Source organism: Trachurus trachurus (assembly GCF_905171665.1).
Source record: "Trachurus trachurus genome assembly, chromosome: 17".
Taxonomy (NCBI): Eukaryota; Metazoa; Chordata; class Actinopteri; order Carangiformes; family Carangidae; genus Trachurus; species Trachurus trachurus.
The window spans coordinates 2,503,917-2,529,322 of record NC_139900.1 but is presented as its reverse complement, the minus strand read 5'-3'; the positions used below and the strand labels follow the sequence as shown (position 1 = coordinate 2,529,322).

The following is a 25,406-nucleotide window of genomic DNA, read 5'->3' as shown; positions in this document are numbered from 1 at the left end:
ATATGTTGTTGATCAGCCTCGCTAAAAATAGCTTTCATGTCACAATACCAAGGATAGTTATGTGTTTTATCCCAGTTAAATATGCCTGTATGTCTGTCACTGTACACATGTCTATTGTTTGGAAGTCTGTCGTTGTACTTATAAGCAGCAATAAGCAGTGACAGACATACATGCATATGTCTTCTTGAATTGTTGCTCCACGGTGCACTTTTGCCCAAGACGAATTTCCCCTTTTGGGAACAATAAAGTTTATCTAATCTAATCTAATCTACTCTAAACAGTGACCTCACTCACCACTTTGCTGACGGCGTCCTTGGCCTTGTCCAGCTCCTGCCGGGCTCGGTCGATCAGGTCCTCGGCGTCGCGGACGCGGGTGCGAGCGCGGTCGGCCTGGCTGCTGGTGTCGTCCACCGTGCTGCGGATGTTCTGCAGCCGGTTCCACTGGGTGGTCAGAGTGTTGTTGATGGTGCTGAGACGATCCAGGAGGCCTCTGTCCACGTCTGAGGGGTCAAAGGTCAAAGCGTTAACACTCCAGCAGAGATCGAAGATTAGGGAACCATTGGGCAACACTTTACAATAAAAATTAAGAGTATTTGCTGAGGAACTACAAAGTAACTAATGAGTAGTTACTGAGGAACTAAGGTACACAAAATTTGTAGTAGTAGTAGTCAGTAGGGTTGGGTATCGTTTGAAATTGAACGATTCCGATTCCGATTCCGATTCCACATTTTGATTCCGGTTCCTATCGATTCTCGATTCCGATTCTTTTAAAAATGGGGGTTAAAAAAGTCTGCATGGTCTAAAATGAGGGAGAACCTGAGTTATTTTTCCCACAGAATTAGATTCTATTTGTGGTGCTGGCAGATATGAGGTCTTAAATGTATGAAGGTATAGCCTAGGCTACATTATATCAAATAAATATTACATTCATTTGAATGACTTCACAATGACAAAATATTTGGTTAGGCTACACTTTGTGTCAAATAACAACCCCTTTAAGTGTTTCACTTGCAGCCAACTTCTTCATTGTTATATTTTTCTTTTTTTGGGGGGGGGGGGTGGTTTCCAACTGGATCACTTCAGCCAGCCTCTTCTCTGCACCAACAACAATCCTTTCTCTCGCGGATGCTCATGTTTTGACACGTGCTCCTTTTATTCTGGTGCAAAATGATTCCACCAGCCGTTCTGTATAAAACATACGAACAGAACACGGAGCGTCGTTGTTCCGCCGTTAAACCGGCAGCGGAGGAGGTCGTCACGGAGCTGACTGGACGTCTCTGTGAGGGAGAGCCCCATGTAAACAAGCAACGCCAGCGTAATGAGGGGTAGGAAATATAACGGGATCTCTGTTTTAAACGGGCTTCAGTGGGTAGGAGAGGAGGGACAGTTCACAGACAGGTCCGCTGTCAATGTGTGTGTGACAGAGAGAGAGCAGGTAAAGGAGGGGCTGAGTGAATAGGTGCGCAGGAAATAAGACGTTACATGCCGGCAAAAAATAGAAAATCAATATGTGTCGGCCTGCTTAACGCCGCGGTTTGTGGGTGGTCTGTGCAGGCATAACTTCTTCTTTCCTGTTTTACTGGCGGTCGGACTAGGCGGTCAGCGCGGCGGTCGGCGTGAATGAAAATTGCTAAAGCATCGTTTAGAGGAATCGAAAATAAAAATTCTGAACGATTCCGATGGAATCGAAACTTCTGAATCGATCCTATCCGGTTCTCGATTCTCGGGACCCAACCCTAGTAGTCAGTAGTTAATCATTTTGATGTCTCACTTTACTTTAGGGTACACAAAAAGGGTAGGGCACACAAAAAGGGTAATTAATGATTAAGTAATAGTTCCGCATTTGTTCCTCAGTACTTTGATTAGGTGTTACTGAAGAACTGACTATTAACTAATAGTTAGTTCCTCATTAGTTCCTCAGTAACTACTCTTAATGTAAAGTGTCACCACGATTCTTCATCTCAGCGTCTGATCTGAACTCAGGAATCAAAAAGGCATCCTTAGCACTTCCTGATGATGTCACTACTACTACTCCAGGGATCATGACCGATGTGTTTAATGACATCATGGCCTCTGGACGTTGGGGCGGTGGTGTTACCTTTGCTGGTCTGAGCCTCCTCCAGCAGCTCCATGATGGCCCGCTCCGCCTCCTTCAGCCGGTCCTCGAAGGCCTTGTCGCTGACGGTCTCCTCGCCCGAGCCCAGGTTGTCGATCAGAGTCTGGAGGTCGTGGAGCTTCTGCCTCTGCTGGTTCACCTGAGACACAAAACACACGGATTAAAGGTCTTTGCAGGGTCAGCCCTATGTTCCCTCAGCCCTATGTTCCCTCAGTCCTATGTTCCCTCAGCCCTATGTTCCCACAGCCCTATGTTCCCACAGCCCTATGTTCCCACAGCCCTATGTTCCCACAGCCCAACGATCCCACAGCCCTATGTTCCCACAGCCCTATGATCCCACAGCCCTATGTTCCCTCAGTCCTATGTTCCCTCAGCCCTATGTTCCCACAGCCCTATGTTCCCACAGCCCTATGTTCCCACAGCCCTATGTTCCCACAGCCCAACGATCCCACAGCCCTATGTTCCCACAGCCCTATGATCCCACAGCCCTATGTTCCCACAGCCCTATGATCCCACAGCCCTATGTTCCCTCAGCCCTATGTTCCCACAGCCCTATGTTCCCACAGCCCTATGTTCCCTCAGCCCTATGTTCCCTCAGCCCAATGATCCCACAGCCCTATGTTCCCACAGCCCTATGTTCCCACAGTCCTATGTTCCCACAGCCCTATGTTCCCACAGCCCTATGTTCCCTCAGCCCTATGTTCCCACAGCCCTATGTTCCCACAGCCCTATGTTCCCTCAGCCCTATGTTCCCACAGCCCTATGTTCCCACAGCCCTATGTTCCCTCAGCCCTATGTTCCCACAGCCCAATGATCCCACAGCCCTATGTTCCCTCAGCCCTATGTTCCCACAGCCCTATGTTCCCACAGCCCTATGTTCCCACAGCCCTATGTTCCCACAGCCCTATGTTCCCTCAGCCCTATGTTCCCACAGCCCTATGTTCCCTCAGCCCTATGTTCCCACAGCCCTATGTTCCCACAGCCCTATGTTCCCTCAGCCCTATGTTCCCACAGCCCTATGTTCCCACAGCCCTATGTTCCCTCAGCCCTATGTTCCCACAGCCCTATGTTCCCACAGCCCTATGTTCCCACAGCCCTATGTTCCCACAGCCCTATGTTCCCACAGCCCTATGTTCCCACAGCCCTATGTTCCCTCAGCCCTATGTTCCCACAGCCCTATGTTCCCACAGCCCTATGTTCCCTCAGTCCTATGTTCCCTCAGCCCAATGTTCCCTCAGTCCTATGTTCCCTCAGCCCTATGTTCCCACAGCCCTATGTTCCCACAGCCCTATGTTCCCTCAGCCCTATGTTCCCACAGCCCTATGTTCCCTCAGCCCTGTGTTCCCTCAGCCCTGTGTTCCCACAGCCCTGTGTTCCCACAGCCCTATGTTCCCACAGCCCTATGTTCCCACAGCCCTATGTTCCCACAGCCCTATGTTCCCACAGCCCTATGTTCCCACAGCCCTATGTTCCCACAGCCCTATGTTCCCTCAGTCCTATGTTCCCTCAGCCCAATGTTCCCTCAGTCCTATGTTCCCTCAGCCCTATGTTCCCACAGCCCTATGTTCCCACAGCCCTATGTTCCCTCAGCCCTATGTTCCCACAGCCCTATGTTCCCTCAGCCCTGTGTTCCCTCAGCCCTGTGTTCCCACAGCCCTGTGTTCCCACAGCCCTATGTTCCCACAGCCCTATGTTCCCACAGCCCTATGTTCCCTCAGCCCTATGTTCCCACAGCCCAATGATCCCACAGCCCTATGTTCCCACAGCCCTATGTTCCCTCAGCCCTATGTTCCCTCAGTCCTATGTTCCCACAGCCCTATGTTCCCTCAGCCCTATGTTCCCACAGCCCAATGATCCCACAGCCCTATGTTCCCACAGCCCTATGTTCCCTCAGTCCTATGTTCCCTCAGGTTTATGTTCCCTCAGCCCTATGTTCCCACAGCCCAATGTTCCCACAGCCCTATGTTCCCACAGTCCTATGTTCCCTCAGTCCTATGTTCCCACAGCCCTATGTTCCCACAGCCCAATGATCCCTCAGCCCTATGTTCCCTCAGTCCTATGTTCCCACAGCCCTATGTTCCCTCAGCCCTATGTTCCCACAGCCCTATGTTCCCTCAGCCCTATGTTCCCACAGCCCTATGTTCCCTCAGCCCTATGTTCCCACAGCCCAATGTTCCCACAGCCCTATGTTCCCTCAGCCCTATGTTCCCTCAGTCCTATGTTCCCACAGCCCTATGTTCCCACAGGTTTATGTTGCCTCATTTCTAAGATTTCTAAGAATTTTCTCAAAATGAAACTAAGTCAAGTCATTTTTATTTTAAAGGGATGATTCTGAGTAATTTCAAACTAGGGTTCATCACTCAACCCTATGTTGGAGTAGCGGTGTTGGAAGGGGTCAGCCCTGTGATCCCAGATTTAGCTAAAAGCTACATTACATCTGTAGTCAACTGCTACTGGATAATAGGTTGGGTGTAATTGACGACCAAATTGGGAGAAATGGGAATAAAATCTGATGCAAATTGATCATAAAGGAAATGTGGGGCTGTGTCGACTTTGCCGACTGTGTCGACTTTAATTGCAGTAGAAGACTCTCTGCACTCCTCCCGTTAGCAACGCCAGCCCATAATAGCCCTGCCCAGAGATTTACAACATACAGTGTTGTGAACAGACCCAAAGAAACGGCCTATTTTCGCGGCCTAAAAGAGGTTTTACCTGAAAAAAAAAACACAGTTCCATTGTTCACTATAATATTATTTTTTCCAGCCCTTCAAAGTGCAGGAAAAACACAGTTTTTATTTGGACCTAACCAACTCACGTATCCCTCCGCCCAGGGTTAGCGCCGCCGATCAGCAGGTGGTTAGGTCCAAATAAAAACTGTGTTTTTCCTGCACTTTGAAGGGCTGGAAAAAAATATATTATAGTGAACAATGGAACTGTGTATTATTTTTCAGGTAAAACCTCTTTTAGGCCGTGAAAATAGGCCGTTTCTTTGGGTCTGTTCACAACACTGTATGTTGTAAATCTCTGGGCAGGGCTATTATGGGCTGGCGTTGCTAACGGGAGGAGTGCAGAGAGTCTTCTACTGCAATTAAAGTACTTAGGGGCTATTTGTAGATCATACAACCACACTTAAAAAAAAATGCTACTATCCCTTTAACTCTCAGCTCAGCTCAGGCTTCTCCACGATGCGTTCAGGCGCGCTCGGCCGTCGACTCACCTTGTCCCTGACCAGACTGTAGCAGGAGGGGCACTGCTGGCAGCCGGGCACCGTGCGGTTGTAGAAGTAGTTCTCCTCACACATGTCGCATCGAGCTCCGACGAAGCCGGGGCGACACTCGCAGCGTCCGTCCTCCTTACACTGCCCCGACTGGCTGCCCTCGGGGTCGCAGTCACAGGCTGCAGGTCACACACACAAACACACATTAACATCAACACGATTTGCACTCGTTTATCTAGTCCAGTGGTTCCCAAAGTGGGGTACGCGTACCCCTAGGGGTACGTGAGCACATTGCAGGGGGTACGTAGAAACATTAATTTATTACCAAGATGATAAGTAGATATTCCGAGTCACTTCATAAGCTCATTACTGAAATGATACGTGCGCCACAACTAGTTCCCCCCAGAAGACAACAACCTGTAGCACAGCTTGGTATAGTTGTCAAAAGTATCGATGCAAAACGGCGCATCTGGATACATGACTGGTTTCTAAAAGTATCGATATTAACAGCGCATATGACAGCGAATATGATGTCATATTCAATATTTTCCTGGGTATTGGCATTGAGTTAGAAATTTTAGTATTGTGACAATCCTACAACTCTGTGAAGACACATTTTTCAGGCCATGCTCGTAAAAGAGATTTTTTTATCTCAAGCAATTTGCCTGGTAAAATAAAGGTTAAATTTGACCACAACAAACACCAAATCAGCCAGAAACAACAAAAATGCAGGATAATAGTGTAAAATGTCTTTGTACAAATTGAAGAGAGAAATTGAAATGATTTTCCTTTCTTAATCAGTTGTGTTACGTTCTATATGACCACTTTTGGAGAATCATCAACATATATAAGGGAGGGGGTGGTATGGCAAAACGGCTCAGGGGGTACGCAAGACAAAAAAAGTTTGGGAACCACTGATCTAGTCCAATGACAACGTCCGGTGGCGGTAACCACGGTGCTGTGTAGTTGTTGTCCTTACGTTTGCAGCCGGACGAGCCGAAGCCGAAGAAGTTGACCTCGCAGCGTTGGCAGTGGAGGCCGGTGATGCCGGGCTGACACTCGCACTGTCCCGTGGTGATGTCACACTGACCGTTGGTGGAGCCAATCGGATTACAGTTGCACCTGCAGCAAGAGGAAAAAACAGACGACTTGAGTTTAGTTTAAAACAGAGCACTGGAAAAGAGAGTAACGACACCACCATTGACTCCCGTGGTAAGGGTTTAAGGGTTTAAGGGTTTTGCCCCCTAGTGGCAGGATGTGGGTGTTGCAAAAGCGCCAAGAAAACCCATTCACTCCAATGTATGTGTGTTGCCCACTTGCTGGTAAATTGATGAAAACGGCCGTGTTTTTGTTTTTAGGTGTCTTGGTCATATCAAATTATACTTAGAATTTGTTTATTACAAAATGTAGATTGAAACATTCATGTAGACAACTGTTTTGTTTTTACTCTCCTATGTGTTAATGTTTATCTGTAAAGGATCCTCAATGATGCTATTAACGTGCGTGATCTATAAATGTCCTTAAATTATTGAAAACACCACACTGCTCATTCACCAACAATGCAGAGATGTCAGTTCTTGGGCGCTTTTGCAATACCCATATTCCTCCACCAGGAGGCGCTTCCATTGGACCAATGCGTGTCGTTACTCTCTTTTCCAGTGCTCTAGTTTAAAAACAGCTTAACACAAGTTCACACAAGTTTAGAGGTAAAAAGTTCAGTGGGTTCTGACCGTTCGCAGCCGTCGCCGCTCTGCAGGTTGAAGAAGCCGGGCTCGCAGGCGCTGCAGTCGCGCTCGGCCACGTTGGGGAGACACTGACACTGTCCGGTGACCTGGGAGCAGCCGGTCTGTCGGTCCACGGTGCCGAGAGGAGAGCAGGAGCAGGCTGGGGGAGGACACGGACCGGACCGGGTCAGAGTTTGTTTAATAACCAGTCAGTTAGTGACCAGTTAATAACTAGTATTAAGACCAATTAAACCGGTTGTAACTAGTTATAACCCAGTCAGACCAGTTATGACCCAGTTAACCCAGTTATAACCCAGTTATGACCCAGTTAACCCAGTTAGCCCAGTTATAACCCCGTTTTGACCCAGTTAACCCAGTTATAGCCCAGTTTTGACCCAGTTAGCCCAGTTATAGCCCAGTTTTGACCCAGTTAACCCAGTTAATCCAGTTATGACCCAGTTAACCCAGTTATAGCCCAGTTAATCCAGTTATGACCCAGTTAACCCAGTTATAACCCAGTCATAGCACAGTTAACCCTGTTATAACCCAGTTATGACCCAGTTAACCCAGTTAGCCCAGTTATAACCCCGTTTTGACCCAGTTAACCCAGTTATAGCCCAGTTTTGACCCAGTTAGCCCAGTTATAGCCCAGTTTTGACCCAGTTAGCCCAGTTATAGCCCAGTTTTGACCCAGTTAACCCAGTTATAGCCCAGTTTTGACCCAGTTAACCCAGTTAATCCAGTTATGACCCAGTTAACGCCCAGTTAATCCAGTTATGACCCAGTTAACCCAGTTATAACCCAGTCATAGCACAGTTAACCCTGTTATAACCCAGTTATGACCCAGTTAACCCAGTTAGCCCAGTTATAACCCCGTTTTGACCCAGTTAACCCAGTTATAGCCCAGTTTTGACCCAGTTAGCCCAGTTATAGCCCAGTTTTGACCCAGTTAGCCCAGTTATAGCCCAGTTTTGACCCAGTTAACCCAGTTAATCCAGTTATGACCCAGTTGATCCAGTTATAACCCAGTCATAGCCCAGTTAACCCAGTTATGACCCAGTTAACCCTGTTATGACCCCATCATGCATGTAAAGAGTTATAATAAAACATTTCAAAATGCATGTGCAACTCGGGTAAATAAAAGTCTGTTGGTCCAGTCTGATATTTTGTCATTGTAATTTTCTTAAAATCTCGTCTTGTCTAGTTCTCGTGAACCCAATCTCGTGTCTCGTCTCGTCTCGTCTCGTGAGCTGAGTGTATCGTCACAGCCCTACTGCTACTGCACAGTCAGATCAACTCGAGCGGTTCCTCTTACATTTGCACTTGTCGGCGGGGTTGGTGGCCAGGGCGTTGCCGTAGAAACCCTCCTTGCAGCGGTCGCAGAAGAAGCCGTCGGTGTTGTAGATGCACTTCAGACACTCTCCGGTCTCGCGGTTGCAGTTGCCGACGGCGTTGGGGTCGATGTTGTCGCTGCACTTGCAGGCCCTGCAGGTTCGGACCGGCCCGTTCTGACCCAGGGGGTCGCCGAAGAAACCGTCGTCGCACAGCTCGCAGCGCTTACCTGCACACAGGGGAGGTCAAAGGTCAACAATGGCTTCACAACCATAGATAATATACTATAAGAAGACTAGACCAGTGGTTCTCAAACTTTTTTACACCAAGGACCCCTAAATTGACACAAGTTAGACCACGGACCCCCATTGGACAAAATTTTGAAGCAAAAACGAGAAATACACAAATAGTTGTTCTAAGACTGAAGAACATTACTTTTTTAGTCAATGTACGTTCAAATTAGGGCCAATGGCGTGAATTTTTGCAAATATTGTAGAGAATTTTTCCAAAAAAGTTGAAAAAAAAAAAAAAAAAGTTAAAACTTTTGTAGAAAAAAGTGGTAAAATTTCTGTAGATAACGATTCTAGAAAAAAGTGGTGAAATTTCTCAAAAAAAAGTTTTAAAAAATTCTAGAGGCCACGAAAATAGGCCGTTTCTTTGGGTCCATTCACAACAATGTATGTTGTAAATCTCTGGGCAGGGCTATTATGGGCTGGCGTTGCTAACGGGAGGAGTGCAGAGAGTCTTCTACTGCAATTAAAGTACTTAGGGGCTATTTGTAGATCATACAACCACACTTTAAAAACATGATACTATCCCTTCAAAGTAATAGCTACATACTGATTTATTTTTCACAGAGTTATGAATCGTTTTTTTTTGTGAAGATGACTGGATCACCTATCTACTGCACTGTAACTGCAGCCACAGTCAGAGCAATTTGCCCGTTCCAATATGGCCGACTGTCCAGGTGCAGTGTGTGTGTGTGTGTGTGTGTGTGTGTGTGGTTACCTGTGGTTCCTGTGGGGCAGTTGGTGCAGACCACCTCCCGGGTTTTGGGGACGACGGCGCAGGTGGCGCCGGCCGGACAGGGACACGGCTGACAGTCACCTGACGTCCCCTGGGTGGCGTCGCCGTAGAAACCGTCTTTACAGCGCTCGCAGCTGAGACCGGCCGTGTTGTGTTGACAGTCACAGGCGCCTGACGGACAAACGGTCAGAGTTTGTTTAATAACCAGTCAGTTAGTGACCAGTCAATAACTAGTATTAAGACCAATTAAACCAGTTATAACCAGTTATTATAACTGGTTATAACTGGTTTAATTGGTTGAACTATAACTGGGTTAACTGGGTGTTAACTGGGTGTTAACTGGGTGTTAACTGGGCTATAACTGGTCTGACTGGGTTATAATAACTTATTATAACCCAGTCAGACCAGTTATAGCCCAGTTAACACCCAGTTAACACCCAGTTAACCCAGTTATAACCCAGTTATGACCCAGTTAACCCAGTTATAACCCAGTTATAGTGCAGTTAACCCAGTTATGACCCAGTAAACCCAGTTATAACCCAGTTATAGCCCAGTTAACCCTGTTATAACCCAGTTATGACCCAGTTATAACCCAGTTATAGTGCAGTTAACCCAGTTATAGTTCAGTTAACCCAGTTATAACCCAGTTATGACCCAGTTAACCCAGTTATAACCCAGTTATAGTGCAGTTAACCCAGTTATGACCCAGTAAACCCAGTTATAACCCAGTTATAGCCCAGTTAACCCTGTTATAACCCAGTTATGACCCAGTTAACCCAGTTATAACCCAGTCATAGCCCAGTTAACCCAGTTTTGATCCAGTTAACCCAGTTATAACCCAGTTATGACCCAGTTAACCCAGTTATAACCCAGTTATGACCCAGTTAACCCAGTTAACCCAGTAATAACCAGTGATTGTCACCTGTGTCGGGGTTGCAGGCGTCACTGTGTCCGTTACAGTTGCAGGCTTCACAGGAGCTGAAGGCTCCGAGCTCCGGCCGAGCGCGTCGGTATCCCACGGTGCACTGCTCACAGTGTTGCCCCTGGTAACCCTGAGGGCAGGTGCACTGCTCCACCCAGCGGGCCGGCACACCTGGACCCCGCCTCGCTGTTACCAAGGAGACGTCGTCGAGGTAACCAGCGCCTGGAGAGACAGACCCATTAACACCTGACAAGTGACCACAACATCTGAGGCTGTTGTTGTTGTGTAGATCAGTGGTTCTCAACCTTTTGTACATCAAGGACCCTAAATTCACACAAATTGGACCACGGATTTAGAAGTAAACACCAGAAATACACAAATATTTGTTCTGAGACTGAAGAACATTACTTTTTTATACTTTTAAATTAGGGCCAATTAATTTTTGGAAATATTATAGAGACATTTCCGGAAAAAAGTGGTCCAATTTCTCCAAAAACATTTAAACATTTCTAGGAAGAAGTGGTAAAAATTCTCAAAAAAACAAACAAAAAAAACATTTTCTTTTTAAAAAAAAAAAGTGGTAAAATTTCTAAAACAAAAAAGTTTTTTTTTTAAATCTAGAAAAAGTGGTAAAATTAAAAAAAAAAAAAAAACTTCTAGAAAAAAGTGGTAAAATTTCTCGTAAAAAAAAATTTCAAAATAAGGAAGTAAAAATTTTCTAGAAAAAAAGTGGTAAAATTTCTAAAATAAAAAAGTTTTTAAAAAATCTAGAAAAATGGTAAAATTAAAAAAAAAATAAAATAAAATAAAAAACTTCCAGAAAAAAGTGGTAAATTTTCAAGAAATAAATTGGGGACCCCCTTCAGATCTCTCAAGGACCCCTCGGGGTCCCCGGACCCCACGTTGAGAACCACTGGTGTAGATGGTGTGTAGTTTTGTAGGTGTTGTGTAGCTGCGTACTCCTCTCGCTGTAGGTGCCTCTGATCTTGACGGCCGTCAGGTTGTGGAGAAGCTTCTGGAAGTCGGAGTGACTGATGGTCGGTCTCCACGGGTAATCAGTGCTGTCATGGAGCCTGGACCAGAACCAGAACCACAGTCAGATATAATACATACACTATAATAAAAACAAAGAACTCCCAAATCTAAATGAAACGGAGCAGAAAGAAGAATAGCTAATCGTATTTAATCTGCCCCTTTATTTTAGATTAGGTCATAAATAATTTAAAGGGATAGTTCAACATTTTGGCAAATTGTCCCATCACCATAACCCCTATAGTCATAGCAGTAGTTTCGTTACCTTTAATTGTCGGTGCAAGCTGTTTTTAGAACGGTGGAGCAGAGCCGTGAGCTGCTCAGAGCTACGCTACGGAGGCTCATTATGGGATTTCTTGGTTTCCCTCATCATCAAACTCATCAAATACACAATCCAACAACTCCACAACTCTCTGGTGGACAAGTTGTGACCTGCACATTCACCACGCTATGAGATAATAACACAACGTTACCACACCGAGTTGTTTTAGAGGGAAATTCATGCAAAACCACTGATGTGCGTTGCCTTCAGGGACAGTTTTGACAGCGTGGTGAATGTGCAGGTCACAACTTGGGCCAATTTGGGCCAATTTGCCAAAATGTTGAACTATCCCTTTAAAGGAGGTTTTCCACAACCAGTTAGTATTAGACTTTGAAACATTCTAAAACATTGAAGTCCGCCAGCTTGAGACTTTTACTAAAATGATGTTGGGCAGCAGCCTCCTTTGTTAAATACAATAAATATTATTCACACAAAAAATATAGATCGTGTTTTCTCATTTTTACATAATCGCCATAATCTTCCTTCATTGGACGACCAGAGAATTCACCGAACCGAACCGGATTTAGTACTACTTCACCACACAACAAACAGACTTGAACAAAGTGAATCCCGATCCGGATCAGAAGGACAGGTTTTGGTTTTCCGGTCCACCAACCAACTCACCTGAACACGTATGTCTGCATGTTCTCGTTGGGGTAGGCGTTGCCCTGGGCGATGAGGGGCACGGCCACCCTCAGCCCCGCCCCCTCCAGGACCAGGTCCTCGGCCGACAGACGGGTGTCCCGCCGGTCCACACGGAAACTCAGGGTCAGGTTCTGCCCGTAGCTCAACATCTGGTTCCCCAGGAACTTCTCTGTGGGTCGGACCGGGAGTCAGAGTGTGTGTGTGTGTGTGTGTGTACAGGTGTGTGTTTAAGTGTGTATTTAAAGGTACATTGTGTAGGAATTCCTCCCATCCAGCGTTATGATATGAACGGCTAATTCAGAGCTGAAAGGAACACTTCACTTTGTTGATGGGGGGGGGGTTACTGATTAAAGGGATAGTATCATTTTTTTTAAAGTGGGGTTGTATGATCTCCAAATAGCCCCTAAGTACTTTAACTGCAGTAGAAGACTCTCTGCACTCCTCCCGTTAGCAACGCCAGCCCATAATAGCCCTGCCCAGAGATTTACAACATACAGTGTTGTGAATGGACCCAAAGAAACGGCCTATTTTCACGGCCTAAAAGAGGTTTTACCTGAAAAAAAATACACAGTTCCATTGTTCACTATAATATAATTTTTTCCAGCCCCCCAAACATTTCCATATTTCGCACATTCTGTGACATAAACTGTAAACTGTTTTCTTGTCTGTGACAACATCTATTGCACGTCTGTCCGTCCTGGGTGAGGGATCCCTCCTCTGTTGCTCACCCTGAGGTTTCTCCTGGTTTTCCCTGTTAAAAGGGTTTTCCATGGAGTTTTTCCTCAGTCGATGTGAGGGTCTAAGGACAGAGGATGTTGTTACGATGCCATGTGAAGCCCTTTGAGACAAACTGTTTGTAAAAACGGGCTATACAAATAAAATTGCCTTGCCTTGCCTTGCCTTCAGTGCAGGAAAAACACAGTTTTTATTTGGACCTAACCACCTCACGTATCCCTCCGCCCAGGGTTAGCGCCCACCGATCAGCAGTTGGTTAGGTCCAAATAAAAACTGTGTTTTTCCTGCACTTTGAAGGGCTGGAAAAAATTATATTATAGTGAACAATGGAACTGTGTATTATTTTTTCAGGTAAAACCTCTTTTAGGCCGTGAAAATAGGCCGTTTCTTTGGGTCTGTTCACAACACTGTATGTTGTAAATCTCTGGGCAATTAAAGTACTTAGGGGCTATTTGTAGATCATACAACCCCACTTTAAAAAAATGCTACTATCCCTTTAATGAAAAACAGACTGAAGAACCAAATAATCGATTTTCCTGAATAGACAACAGGAGAAGTTACACAACAATGTCCCTTCAAGTGTGTGTGTACCTGGGGCGATGAAGTACATGGGGAAGTAATCCTCTGAGATGAGGGAGACTTCCTGTCCACTGGGAGACCACTGGACCGACACACTGGACCCGTCACGCTGCTGCCCGGTCCACTGCTCGTCATCTAACACACAAACACACACACACACATACGTTAAAGTGATAGTTCACCCAAAATTGAAATTTCACTCATTATCTCCTCTCCCTCATGTGGACTAAGGGCTGGGAGAAGTTTCAGAGTCCTCCGTGGCTTCTCTGAGTTACAGGGGGTCTCGGCGTAGCAGTGCATGTCCATATAACGGTTGCAAATGGATACCAACTGTCTTTGTAACAAAAAGACACACCAAAAAACATCCAAATACCTCCATGCTGCTCGTATGTAATGTCCCTCTTGTATTGAAGCCCCGAAATGCGAAATTGTCCCGAAAAAAATTAAATAAGTCTATATTTCAAGCTTGTTTGTAGCAGAAGCTTCTCGAAGCTCCTCTTCCTGGTTGGTCAAATTTGGACGAACCGGGAAGAGGAGCTTTGATACAAAACAAGCTTGAAATATAGACTTATTTCATTTTTTTCGGGACAATTTCGCATTTCGGGCTTCAATACAAGACGGACATTATATACACACATTACATTTGTTACGAAGACAGTTGGTATACCCTGGGTTCTGCCTGCAGGTGTTAGTTACCTGAGCTGAAGGCGGAGCTGACGGCGTGGACGCTGAAGCCTTCGGCGCTGTCGCACACAGACGAGTGCAGGAAGCAGAAGCAGGGGGTGCAGCCCTGAGGGTTGGACGGGTCCAGGTTGAAGAAGCCCAGTTTACACCTGGAGGAGGGGGGGCAAGGGAGGGTCAGAGAGGTCAGAGGTCAGAGGGGCAGGAGTGAAATGCATCCTGGGTAGGGTTGTAAAATTCCGGGAATTTTCACAGTTGGAAACTTTCCATGGGAATTAACGGGAATATATGGGAATAAAAGGGAATAAATGGGAATAAATCAGAAATTTACCAAATTGAAGGTTGGCCCTTCTTAACAGGGAACTTAAATGTAGTTGTGAAAAATACATTGTAGCAACTAAAACAACCAGATGTAATGCAAGTACACTTGAATATCTATGGAAAGCGAAGTAAAGTGTTTTCACCACATTTCCCATGAGCCTCCGCGGCGCACACTATAGTAATATTTTAGTCAACATTCATGTTTTTGTTGTTCAGTAAAAGAATTGATTGTTCATACAAGAATTAAAACTTGATAAAGTTCTACTCACAAATAAATCTGTTGAAATGTCGTGTTTTTTTAATTGTATTATTTTGCATGGATGTCTGTTTATCACAAAAAAAAATTACATTTATGTTTGGATATGATACAGCTTGTTTAAATTACCCCCAATTTCCAGTTAATTCCCATAAATTCCCAATAATTCCTATAAATTCCCATAATTCCCATGGAAAGTTTCCAATTTGGAATATTTCCAATATTCCCCAGCTTAATTTCCCATGGAAAGTTTCTGGAAATTTACTGGAAATGTTCCGCCCCTTTGCAACCCTAATCCTGGGTAATGCTGTCTGTGTGTGAGTCTGTGAGTGTGTTACCGGTCGCAGCTGAAGCCCTCCACGTTGTCCTTGCAGCGACACTGACCCGTGTTGACGTCACACTCCTGAGTGCTGCCAGACGGCGAGCAAGAGCAGGGCCTGACGGGAGAGAGAGAGGGACAGGGTCACACACACACCAACACACACACCAACACACACACACACACACACACACTAAATAACTAAAGACTAACTAAATAAAAACTAAAATACATGAAAAAACTAAACTCAAACTGATTCATCACTTGCTGAACTCACTAAAACTAAAATAAAATAAAAAAGCTAAGTGAACTAAATAAGAACAAGAAAGAGCATTTCCTAACGGAGAATGCGTGTGAATGCTGAAAGCCATTCCTGAACCATGCTGAATTAGCAGAATAAATTGACGAAGACATGCGGAATGACATACAAGAAACATGTCTAAGACCGGAATTGAACCCACAACTTCAGTGAGGCAGTCCACAGAACGGCGGAAAGTAGTAATAATAAGTATAAAGAAAAATGGCGGAGAGGAAGAACAATAGTGTGAATGCTGAAAGCAAAAACTAATGAACATTTAAAACTATAATAACCTTGACACACACACACACACACACACACACAGGACCAGCAGAGGGCGCTCACAGCTGATCTCAGACCAGCACCAGGTCTACAACAGTGATAATCAATACATTTAACATGTATTGATCCGTTTGCATCATCATCATCATCATCGTCATTATTATAGTAGTTTTCTGTGTTTGTGTGTAAATTACATCTGTCTCTAAAAGGCCAGGTTGTGTATTTTATTGTGAAGGTCCAGACTGACCACGGCGTTTACTTCCTGTGAGGTCGCGGCGCATTCTCAGAGACACTCGGAGCGCGGGGACAAAGTCCAGGTGACGGGGGGACAGACAGCGATGTTACCGCGTCGACCGACAGCGAAGGTCTGAGCTCCTGAAACCAGGACCAGTATGGCAACAAGCCATTTTAACATTTAAAAGCTGAGTTTGACTCTCCGGAATTAACATTGTAGATATCAACAACGTCTTTCTGACTGGTCCTAACTACATTTTGAATAGTTGGATTTTTTATTCCAGATCTCTGTAATTCAGTTTTGCCTCTTGTCAAAAAGAACATTTCAGATCCACAACTACGTTCTTCCTTCACTGTAACATTCATGTGTATGGGGTTTGTCATTACAGATATCTACAGTTCAGTTGCAGATATCCACTATGTGAATTACAGATATCTGGAACTGAATTACCACTAGTACTAATTCCAGTTTGAGATATCTACAATTTGATTCTGACTAGTCATAATTCCAGTTACAGATATCTACAACGTCATTTCTCCTAGTCAAAACTTAATGACAGATATCCGAAAAGGGACGTATAGATATATTTAATTGAGGTGAGTTAAAGATATCTAGAACTGGAATTATGACTAGTCAGAATCAAATTGTAGATATCTCAAACTGGAATTAGTGCTAGTGGTAATTCAGTTACAGATATCTGTAATTCACATAGTGGATATCTGCAACTGAATTGTAGATATCTGTAATGACAAACCCCATACACATGAATGGTTACAGTGAAGGAAGAACGTAGTTGTGGATCTGAAATGTTCTTTTTGACAAGAGGCAAAACTGAATTACAGATATCTACAACACACATCCAGTCTGGCTGTTAAATGTTAAAATGGCTTGACATACACAGACTCACTGTCGGTTTCTGAGCGAGCGCCGTGACCTCACAGGAAGTGGTCGCTGTCGTTGGTTTGTACCTTCACAATAAAAGACCGTTTTGTTCTTTGTTTTTTGCCTTTTATATCTTTATTCTCTTTACACTGCAAAAAACTCAAAATCTTACCAATAATATTTGTCTTATTTCTAGTCAATAATGTCATTTCTAGTCAAAACTAATCTCATTCTACCTAAAATAAGACTCATCACATTAAAAAGCAGTTTGTTTTTAGACACTTTTTACTTCTTTCAAGGATATTTTCACTTGAAATAAGTTGAAAAATCTGACAGTGGAGCAAGTTTTTCTTTCTTATTACAAGCAAACAAAAAAAACTTGCTTTCACTGGCAGATTTTTCTACTTATTTCAAGTGAAAATTTGTTTGAAACTAGTGAAAATGATCTAAAAACAAGTTAATTTTTAGGTGATGAGTCTTATTTTAAGTAGAAAGAGATTAGTTTTGACTAGAAATGAGACATTTTGACAAGAAATAAGACAAATATTCTTGGAAAGATTTTGAGTTTTTGCAGTGATTTGGACAGAACGGTGAAGACAGACTGACGGTGACACACACACAGTGTTGTTGTTTCTTTAATGAGTGATATCACAGAGTGTGTGTGTGTGTGTGGGGGGGGGGGGGGGGGGGGGGGGAGTCAGAGCGGCGGTTCTGGTTCTGGTTGTGGTCGTGGTTCTGGTCCGTACCTGCAGCCGGCCTCGGTCAGACTGTGGTATCCCGGCTGGCAGCGGTCGCACTTCTCTCCGGTCACTCCGGGTTTACAGGCGCACATCCCTCTGTTGTCGCACTGAGGAGAGGCCGAGCCTGAGGACACACACACACACACACACACACACACACACACAGACACACACAGCTGTAAACACGGCTCCATTCCTGTGGTTTCTCCATCGTTACGCCACATCGTCGCGTGTTTTAATCACAGCAACCACAGGGAGTGCAGCCAAAAGAAAACAAAAAAACACCAAAAAACAAACTGTTTTCCTCTTTCTGCACGTGAGACTCTTCAGCAGAAAAATACTTTGTGTTTTGGTTTTTTTCGTGTCCCATCATGCACTCTGTTGTTTCGCTCCGATGGGAATCAGCCCGCAGAGCCGAGGAACGTCTCGTATCCCTCCGCCTAGTGCTGTAGTCCTCAGACCGGCCTCGGTCCTGAGTCCACGTCTCCAAGGTCTCGGTCTTGGTGGTTTATTTTAACCACAAATGTCTCTGTGTCTCTGTCTCACTTTGGTTTCTGTGATGTAATTCACTAAGTTCCAGATAATTCAGATAGTTCTACTAAAGCAGTGGTTCTCAACTGGTGGGTCGGGACCCAAAAGTGGGTCGCGGATAATATTTAATGCACATCTGATGTTGGACATGTCTTTTATTTTGAAAAATAACTTATATTGAAAGGCACATGCGTCATGTGAACACATGCAGTTGTAATGCTCCTCCTCACTTTCTTATTATTTGCTCCATTTGCTCTGAATGCAAAGATATCAGTTTCTTATTAATGTGGCCTGATGCAGTGAGTCTTGTTTTGTTTTGTGGGTCTTTATTTTGTGCAATTTGATATTTATTCACTTTTGTGAACATGCTCTGAATGCAGAGATGCATTAGAAGTCAAATATATCGTTTTGTTGGTCTCCATTTTGTGCAGTTTGATATTTTTTTATTCTCTTCCGTACATGCAGTTGTCATGGTAACTCCTCAGTTTCATTCATGTGCTCTGAAATGCACTTTGCTCAATAAAGAGCAAAATTAGTTTTTAAAGGCTTAAAAAAAAAATTCTTGGTTTGAATTCTATAAAAGTGGGTCGTGACTTAATGACCATGGGACAATGTGGAGCCCAGAGTGAAACTAGTTGAGAAGAACCCCTGAACTACGACATATGGGATCAGGAAACATGCCTGAGCTCAGCTTGGCTTGATGGCTCCAGTCACTATTTTAGTAAAATGATAAATGTCTGTAAATGTTGCTCAATCCAATGATGATTTATAGTTTTAATTAGACCAAGAGGAGGAGGAAGAAGATAAAGAGGAGAAGGAGGAGGAGAAAGAGGAGGAGGAAGAGAGAGGAAGAGGAAGAAGGAAAAGGAGGAGGAAGAAAGAAAAGGAGGAGGAGGAAGAAGAGGAGGAGGAAGAGGAGGAAGGAGGAGAAAGAAAAGGAGGAGGAAGAAGGAGGAGGAAGAAAGAAAAGGAGGAAGAAGAGAAAGAGGAGAAGGAGGAAGAAGGAGGAGGAAGAAAGAAGAGTAGGAACAGGAGGAAGAGGAGGAAGGAGGAGGAGGAAGAAGGAGGAGGAAGAAAGAAGAGGAAGAAGAAAGAAGAAGAGGAGGAAGAAGAGAAAGAGGAAGAGGAGGAGAAGGAAGAAGAGGAAGAAGAGAAAGAGGAGGAGGAAGAAGAGAAAGAGGAAGAGGAGGAGAAGGAAGAAGAGGAAGAAGAGAAAGAGGAGGAGGAAGAAGAGAAAGAGGAAGAGGAGGAGAAGGAAGAAGAGGAAGAAGAGAAAGAGGAAGAGGAGGAGAAGGAAGAAGAGGAAGAAGAGAAAGAGGTGTGTGCTCACCGATGGAGTTGCAGCTGCAGGCCAGACAGCGGAGAGGAGGAGGAGGAAGAGGAGAAAGAGGAGGAGAAGGAGGAAGAGGAGAAAGAGGAGGAGAAGGAGGAGGAGACTCACCGATGGAGTTGCAGCTGCAGGCCTGACAGCGGCCGCTCTGCTCTCTGTAGTAGTTGTCAAGGCAACGCTCGCAGTTGGGCCCGTCGGTGTTGTCGGTGCAGCTGCTGCAGCGGCCGCCGTGGCCCGTGGCCCGGTACAGCTCCGCGTCGAAGTAGCACTCAGAGCTGCGGCCGTTGCAGTCGCAGGCTGAGGACGGACACACACACACACACACACACACACACACACACACACACACACACACACACACATACATGTAAATCTATCTTTGTGAGGACATGTCATTGACATAATGTATTCCCTATAGCCCCTCACCCTAACCTTAACCATCCAGAACAAATGCCTAAACTTAACCATCACTCTAAACCTCATTTAAACCTGATTATAACCTAACGTCTTAAAGGGATAGTATCATTTTTTTTAAAGTGGGGTTGTATGATCTACAAATAGCCCCTAAGTACTTTAATTGCAGTAGAAGACTCTCTGCACTCCTCCCGTTAGCAACGCCAGCCCATAATAGCCCTGCCCAGAGATTTACAACATACAGTGTTGTGAATGGACCCAAAGAAACGGCCTATTTTCACGGCCTCACCATTAACAAATAAGTACATTACAATATCACGGAAAAGTCAATTTCCAGTAGTTCAACCCCAACCAAGTATTGAGTGCATATAGATTAATATTAATAAACATTTCCATTTTGGAGATACTGATTTTTAGGTCTTCACTGAATGTTAGTCATAATTATTACTATTAAAATAAACTGAAGAAATAAAGACATGGGATGTTTCATTCGGTGTGTAATAGACATATAGGCCTATATAATGTGTTAGTTTCACTTTAATTGAACACATTCTACATCGCGGAGGTGACGTCTTTCCACTCAGGGCTTCCTTCACCTCTGAAACGGGGCAGAGCTCCGTGGAAACACCTGCCTGACACAGCAACGTAGGGAACCGTGCATGTCCGCGGCCACAGTTCCACGGACATGCACGGGGGGAAAAACGGCGTCGCCGTCGCACCAATGCACGCGGATACGCGCCGCTTTAATGAGCGCGCATGTTGCGCGTCTACATGGGAGGGACCATGAATGAGTTCGCCTCAGTTTCACGTGATTGTCACTGTCAGCCTGTTAGAAAAACCGCTTTTCGGCGCGCTGTTTGCATCCCTGTATAATATAATTTTTTCCAGCCCTTCAAAGTGCAGGAAAAACACAGTTTTTATTTAGACCTAACCAACTCACGTATCCCTCCGCCCAGGGTTAGCGCCCGCCGATCAGCAGTTGGTTAGGTCCAAATAAAAACTGTGTTTTTCCTGCACTTTGAAGGGCTGGAAAAAATTATATTATAGTGAACAATGGAACTGTGTATTTTTTTCCAGGTAAAACCTCTTTTAGGCCGTGAAAATAGGCCGTTTCTTTGGGTCTGTTCACAACACTGTATGTTGTAAATCTCTGGGCAGGGCTATTATGGGCTGGCGTTGCTAACGGGAGGAGTGCAGAGAGTCTTCTACTGCAATTAAAGTACTTAGGGGCTATTTGGAGATCATACAACCCCACTTTAAAAACATGCTACTATCCCTTTAACCCTCAAACAGCCCTTGGAAAAAGTGAGGACCGGTCAAAATGTCCTCACTTCCCAAAAGAGCAGTTGTGTTAAACAGCTGTGACAGATGTGCGGCGGCGTGAGAAGAACACACAGTTCTGCAACCGTGACGTGAATGTACAGGAACTACAACTCCCACAATCCCCCAGGAGACCGCTCCGCTCCACACAGCTGTCCTGTCGTCACGGACAGGGCCGTTGCTATGAATTCTGGGCCCCCTTAAAGAATACTAAAGTGGGCCCCTCCCCCTAACTTTTCCTTTTTTTTTTCTTAGACTACGTATGTATTATTGTTTTTTATTTAGCCTTCTTTGTTTTGATGCTAATGCAGCATTACACTGCAAAAACTCAAGTATCTTAGCAAGAATATTTGTCTTATTTCTAGTCAAAATGTCATTTCTAGTCAAAACAAATCTCTTTCTACTTAAAATAAGACTCATCATATTAAAAGCAGCTTGTTTTTAGACACTTTTTACTTCTTTCAAGCAGATTTTCACTTGGAATAAGTAGAAAAAATCTGATAGTGGAGCAAGTTTTTCTTCCTTATTACAAGCACAAAAAACTTACTTTCACTGGCAGATTTTTCTATTTATTGTGAATTTAAGTGAAAATGATCTAAAAACAAGTTAATTTTTAGGTTATGAGTCTTATTTTAAGTGGAAAGAGATTAGTTTTAACTAGAAATGAGACATTTGGACAAGAAATAAGACAAATATTCTTGGAAAGATGTAGAGTTTTTACAGTGTACTATGAGTATTAGTCAGGGTCTTACGCAGAATAAATCAGTCATACAAAGATTAGACTACTGGGGTTTTTTATGGGCCCCACTGGGCGCTGGGCCCCTAGAGTTATCACCACCTTTCTCCCCTATACAACGGCCCTGGCCATGGTAACAGAGAGGGTCATTCAGACTCACGCAGACACTCGTTGGCGTTGTCGGCGGTGGCTCTCCTCCACGGCCGGTCGTTGTAGAACGGTTTGCACACGTTGCAGTCGTCGCCGTCCGTGTTGTGTTTGCAGTTGCACACCAGCCGCCCGCCGCCGTTCCTCGCGCACTCGCTGCCGTGGCCGTTGCACTTACACCTGACGACACACACACACACACACAGAAAATATAAAAACAGCAAACCTTATATTGGAACAAGGAGTTACAGGACTTATGGTATTCTATGCATAACTCAGTGTATATGGGTGATTCTTCAATTACGGGAGTTTTTCTGTCCCCAGGGTGAATTGTCAAAAAAAAAATGTTTTTTTTTAGAAAAAACAATGATTGTATTTGTTAAGGTTAGGTTGTAGTAGCTATGAAAATAATAACTGTGTTTCAATGATGACATTTTAATACTTTTTCAGTGTGTTGAAAATTCAAATGTACAAGAATTTCACTGTTTTGGGCTTGTCCCCAACCCAGACTTTTTGACATCCCCTCTATAATAAAGCAATAAAAAGTGCTAAATTCATTACATTTTTACTTTGCATTTCCTCATAACAACTTAAAAAGACATTTTTCAAAATTCATATAGTTTATATTTGTTCAATTTGCAATTTATTTCTAGTTAAATATCGCTGTCCCTCATACATCTGTCATTACCATCACACTCAACATTTTAGAGATCAATTAAGCTTTTACAAACAGTTACTTACATTGTTGCATGCAAATTAGATGCTCCAAAGGAACAGATTTTTTTATGCCCACATACGTAATTAATTTGATGTTTTGTATAATTAGTCTAAAAAGAAAAGATCCCTGTGTGCTCTATGAGAGCTGGTGTTCTTGGTCTTCATATGGAGACAGGCAGATATGTTGTTGGAACAGCGGAAGACGATAGAATTTGTAATTTATGTGACGTCTAAGAGGTGGAGAATGAAACTCATTTTGTGTTCTACTGTCCTTTCTATGACTCTATAAGACAAAAACTGTTTAGTAAAGTAGATCCAAATAACGAATGTGTGTGGTTGGACGATGCTGAAAAGCTAAAACATCTTTTTCATTTGAATATTTTTGCATTTTCTTTATTTCTTGAAAAGGCTTGGGCAACGAGACGAAGAGCGATATATAGCTGAATACTGAAAGTCATCTCTATTTATTTTATGTAGGTTAGTAGGGTTTCTTGTTGTCATTTTCAATTGTTTTACCCTTTTATTGTATTCTATTTTATTTTATGTTATTTTATTTATAACCACTGTACATTGGAGTATCTTATGCAGAATATGAGCAGGAAGAGAAAAGGTTTGTGTTTCAGCTGTAAAGGAACGTGAGCTCTCTGTCGACCGAGACGACACGTCACGTCAGGATTAACGGAGAAAAAACAATAAAGTTTTATCTCCAGTGTTTCAATATAAATCAATATTTACTCAGCTGCAGCTCGACAGACACACAAACACTAAATAATGAGATATAAAAGTAAAGTCTGGGTGTGGCAGCAGCAGCCTATCACTTCATTACTCATGTTTAACCTTGATTCAACATGTGACACACAGTCACCTAACTTTATTGATCCCACAGGGAAATTGTTTTATTACAAAGCTCCCAAACAGAAAAATGTATTTATATACATCTCTGGAAAAAAAATAAGACACCACTTTCACACATTATTATTATTATTCAAGGTCTGAAAAGACTTGATATTTTTGTTATTTAGACTAGTTTAGTCATTTTCAGCCAATAAAAGCTCTAAATGACAATATTTTCATTTCAATTTTGGGAGAAATGTTGTCAGTAGTTGATAGAATAAAACAATTTTTATTTTTTAAATTTAATTTAACTCAAACACATACCTAGAAATAGTAAAACCAGAGAAACTGATCATTTTGGGAGGGGTCTCTTCATTTCTTCCAGAGCTTGTACACAGAACTGTGCAAAAGTATTAGGCAGCAGTGAAAAAGTGCTGTTAAGTAAGAATATAAAAAAAAAAAAATATGATTGATGGTGGTCACACCAATACCGATTTCATTTAGATCTATCTTCTGTTCATTCATTCCCTTTTGTTAATTGATGAAAATAAATTATTAACGCTTCCATTTTCTAAAGCATTCCTAGTTTACAGCATTTTTTCACAGCTGCCTAAAACTGACTGCGTCACAGGGATGTGTGTAGTCTAATATGCATCAATCACACCTGGAAATAACTTGATAAATGCATTGATTATTGACAGACTATTGATAAGCTGCTTTATATGAAAAAAACAGAGAGAGGCGGTGCAGAAAAACTGGGACGTTCAAACAAATACAAAGAAAACGCCCTGTCTGCTTCAGTCTGCAGCTTCAGAGAGAGGAGAGGAAACTTATTAAATGTATTATATTGCATTTAGATGATGTATCGTATTTAAATGATGAATCACTGTATTTAACTCATGTTTAGTTGTTTCCTTTTGCACTAGTAGAGTATGTTTTATTGTTTTAGACATTGCAGGATACATTGAATCATATATTTAAAGCAGAAGTAAGCGATCCGGTGGTTTTGTCTAACTTCCTGTCAGCAGATGGAGTTAGCAGTCTATCGTTCTATCTATCTATCTATCTATCTATCTATCTATCTATCTATCTATCTATCTATCTATCTATCTATCTATCTATCTATCTATCTATCTATCTATCTATCTATCTATCTATCTATCTATCTATCTATCTATCTATCTATCTATCTATCGCACCCTCAGAGCTGAAACCCGACACCAGGGGGCAGAGTGGAGTCTGAGGAGTCAACCTGCACAGGTGGAGGAGAAGAGGAAGAGGAGGAAGAGGAGGAGGAAAAGGAGGAAGAGGAGGAGGAAGAGGAGGAGAGAGGAGGAAGAAAGAAGAGGAGGAGGAGAAGGAGGAGGAGGAGGAGGAAGAAGAAGAGGAGGAGGAGGAGGAAGAAGAGAAAGAGGAAGAGGAGGAGGAGGAGGAAGAAGAGAAAGAGGAGGAGAAGGAGGAAGAGGAAGAAAGAAGAGGAGGAAGAAGAAGAGGAGGAGGAGGATGAAGAGAAAGAGGAAGAGGAGGAGGAGGAGGAAGAAGAGAAAGAGGAAGAGGAGGAGGAAGAAAGAAGAGGAGGAAGAGGAAGAGGAGGAGGAGGAGGAAGAAAGAAGAGGAGGAAGAGGAAGAGGAGGAGAAGGAGGAAGAGAAAGAGGAAGAGGAGGAGAAGGAGGAAGAAAGAAGAGGAGGAAGAAGAAGAGGAGGAGGAGGAGG

At 43.7% G+C, this 25,406-nt stretch overlaps 1 protein-coding gene across 1 annotated transcript in view; it reads right to left on the bottom strand.

Annotated features, from left to right (window-relative positions):
* The window catches only part of lamc1 (laminin, gamma 1), an 81,829-nt gene that overhangs the window by 10,989 nt on the left and 45,434 nt on the right, over positions 1 to 25,406 (bottom strand). Inside the window, exons 4-19 of the mRNA XM_083991433.1 lie at positions 22,156 to 22,322; positions 19,637 to 19,822; positions 17,671 to 17,788; positions 15,247 to 15,345; positions 14,347 to 14,483; positions 13,663 to 13,785; positions 12,316 to 12,505; positions 11,298 to 11,410; positions 10,338 to 10,559; positions 9,398 to 9,586; positions 8,373 to 8,618; positions 7,064 to 7,217; positions 6,313 to 6,455; positions 5,334 to 5,512; positions 2,099 to 2,255; positions 295 to 500 (exon numbers count right to left, since the gene is read on the bottom strand). Coding sequence (XP_083847559.1) covers positions 295 to 500; positions 2,099 to 2,255; positions 5,334 to 5,512; positions 6,313 to 6,455; positions 7,064 to 7,217; positions 8,373 to 8,618; positions 9,398 to 9,586; positions 10,338 to 10,559; positions 11,298 to 11,410; positions 12,316 to 12,505; positions 13,663 to 13,785; positions 14,347 to 14,483; positions 15,247 to 15,345; positions 17,671 to 17,788; positions 19,637 to 19,822; positions 22,156 to 22,322 — 2,629 coding nt within the window. The remainder of the gene's footprint in view (positions 1 to 294; positions 501 to 2,098; positions 2,256 to 5,333; positions 5,513 to 6,312; positions 6,456 to 7,063; positions 7,218 to 8,372; positions 8,619 to 9,397; positions 9,587 to 10,337; positions 10,560 to 11,297; positions 11,411 to 12,315; positions 12,506 to 13,662; positions 13,786 to 14,346; positions 14,484 to 15,246; positions 15,346 to 17,670; positions 17,789 to 19,636; positions 19,823 to 22,155; positions 22,323 to 25,406) is intronic.